Raw genomic sequence first — 2,500 nt, forward strand, 5'->3', positions numbered from 1 at the left:
TATATATAGATATATATAAATATATATATATATATATATATATATATATATATAATATATATATATATATATATTCTTAGGATCTTGAGATTATTTACATTGTGTGATTGATTTTATTGGTAGATATATATATATACCACTGTATTAATCTCAATATATCGTATGATGCAAAATAGCGTAAATCCGTAATAGTTTCATATTTGCTTGTCTTACGTGCAGTACTGCGCATTACGCGTGTCCTAATTTTCCTCATATTGCTTGTCATTTATAAATTTCGTCGATATCGCTGCTCCGATTGTACTGCTTGTTATGAAACATGATCTGACGATGACACATGATCTTTACTATTAACCATCATTGCGTACCTCCCTCTAAATGCGTGCGAGCAACGATGCACGTCGCCGTACCGAGCTCTGTCATCGTACATAGATATAGCTTCGAGCGTTGTATGGATATACGCAAGCATACGCAATCGGAGAGACACATGCACGCACACGTACGCAATCCGAGTTTCTCTCGCAATAGCGCAGTCTCATGAATACGTCGCCTTTGCAGTGCTTTCGGCATGCGCAGTTTCTTTTAACACGGCTATTATATATACTGAACCAGATTAGACGCGGAATTTCCAGGAATCACTCAGCAGCGAGCCATGCCGCTGCGTGCATTGATCCACGGCACTCCAGCATGCCAGCAAGAGCATTGCGATCGTGAAAAATTAACACACGCCGCCTCTTCCGCGAATCTATTGTGGATACCTGTGCCGCACGAGAGAGAAAGAGGAAGAGACGCGTTTCGTAAACGCGTTTCGCAGTAAATAAAGCGAAACCAAACCATAGTGCAAAGTGCGGTAAATTTTACGCAGTGGCTACGGGTACGGTAGCCGTCGGATCGTTGAAGCCCCTTTTTGCGTTAGGGTTAGGGTTAGGGTTAGGTTTAGGGTTAGGTTTAGGGTTATGGTTAGGGTTAAGGTTTAGGGTTAGGGTTAGGGTCTACGCATCTAAAACTCTCAAATCGTGAATATTTCGCCAAGCAGTTATTCGAAATCTAGCGCCACCGCCTCGCCATCTTTGTCTCGTTAAGTATGAAAAGCGGAAATGGACCCCGTACCCGTAGCTCGAGAATTAAGATACGGCTTCCGTAACCGTAGCCACTCCTAAATCTTAACGATTAGAAGAGCCGATGAGGTATATAGGGAATAGTGTACTAGAGCAGGTTTCGCATTTCCTTTTAACATGCACCTTCACCGTGGAGAATTGGTCCGCCGAAGAGACATTTATATCGATTGCACGTCCTACGCGTCAGCTCTCCTCTCGACCCCCTCACTCTTTCGCTCCGTCTCTCCCCCTCTCTCTATTGCTCTCACGCGCACGCGCGCGCTCTCTCGCACGATCTTTTTTGCGTGCTCCTACTCTCTCTCAGTCACTCCATCGAAATTGTACATTTATATATAATCCCCTCCGGTGCGTTGTTGTAATTAGTTCTGCTATTGTTTCTAGGAACTCGTGCAGTAATTATAGGGCCAATAGTAGTTGTATAACATAACACTGACAACGTTGCACGAGTAGGCTAGAACTAAACACCTGTAGGCTATCCCACGTTAATTCTAAACCGCGGTGATTTGCTCCGCGTGCATCATTTATATACGCGCGTATATATAAAAGCGTTTCTTAAGCTGGCCTTGTCCATTGTTTTCTTATTAGCTGCATGAGTCATGACCTGAGTCTAATGAGGCTGAGAATAGTGAGCTAGAGCTGTTGCTAGCAGAAACCGAAAGGGATTGACTGCTTTAGAAATTCATTCGCTCCTGCGTTTTAAGGAAAAGCAAACAAAAGTCAGAACGAAATGCGATGCGCCTATCGTTGTTTTAATGAAGGTTTCATTCATTCACATTTTCCGCGAAACAGGCTTTTATCGATCGATTGCTTCCACGAAGTCGCGCTGTGACAGTGAGATGATCAGCTATCGCCCTGTCAACAACGCAGGATATACCGAACGTTCTAGCTATATATATATATATATATATATATATTGAACGTAATCTCGGAAAAACAGTGAACGCCTAGGGCTTAAAAAATCCATCGACCATCATAAAAAAAACATCTCGATCTGATCAATCATCGTTTTCGACTCGTTTCAGGCTGGCCGGACATCAAGTGCTTGGAGCGAGAGATCGAGCTTCTGCAGAGTAGCTGCGACTGGTATTACGGAGACCTGACGTGGAAGCAGGCTCACGACACGCTGAAGAACTCGCCTCTCGGCACCTTCCTGCTGCGCAACAGCAACAACCTCGACTTCCTCTTCTCGCTCAGCATCAAGACGCGAAGCGGCGTCGTGTCGGTGCGCATCGGATACTACAAGCACCGCTTCGCGTTCGACGTCGACGCGCCGTCGGGGCAGCAGGACTCGCATTTCACGGCCACCAGCGTCGTCGGCCTCGTCGAGCGAGAGATGAGCGCCCGACACAAGCACGTGTTCCTCTGGGGCACGGACTGCCAGCAAG

The 2,500-nt window shown here is 45.5% G+C and overlaps 1 protein-coding gene across 1 annotated transcript in view; it reads left to right on the plus strand.

Annotated features, from left to right (window-relative positions):
* LOC106809554 (suppressor of cytokine signaling 2-like) overlaps positions 1-2,500 on the plus strand; it is a 6,476-nt gene that overhangs the window by 2,225 nt on the left and 1,751 nt on the right. The window contains exon 3 of the mRNA XM_014812675.1: positions 2,138-2,500. This exon is cut by the window's right edge and continues 1,751 nt beyond it. Coding sequence (XP_014668161.1) covers positions 2,138-2,500 — 363 coding nt within the window. The remainder of the gene's footprint in view (positions 1-2,137) is intronic.

The sequence above is a fragment of the Priapulus caudatus genome, unplaced genomic scaffold (genome assembly GCF_000485595.1).
Source record: "Priapulus caudatus unplaced genomic scaffold, Priapulus_caudatus-5.0.1 Scaffold362, whole genome shotgun sequence".
Lineage (NCBI taxonomy): Eukaryota > Metazoa > Priapulida > Priapulimorpha > Priapulimorphida > Priapulidae > Priapulus > Priapulus caudatus.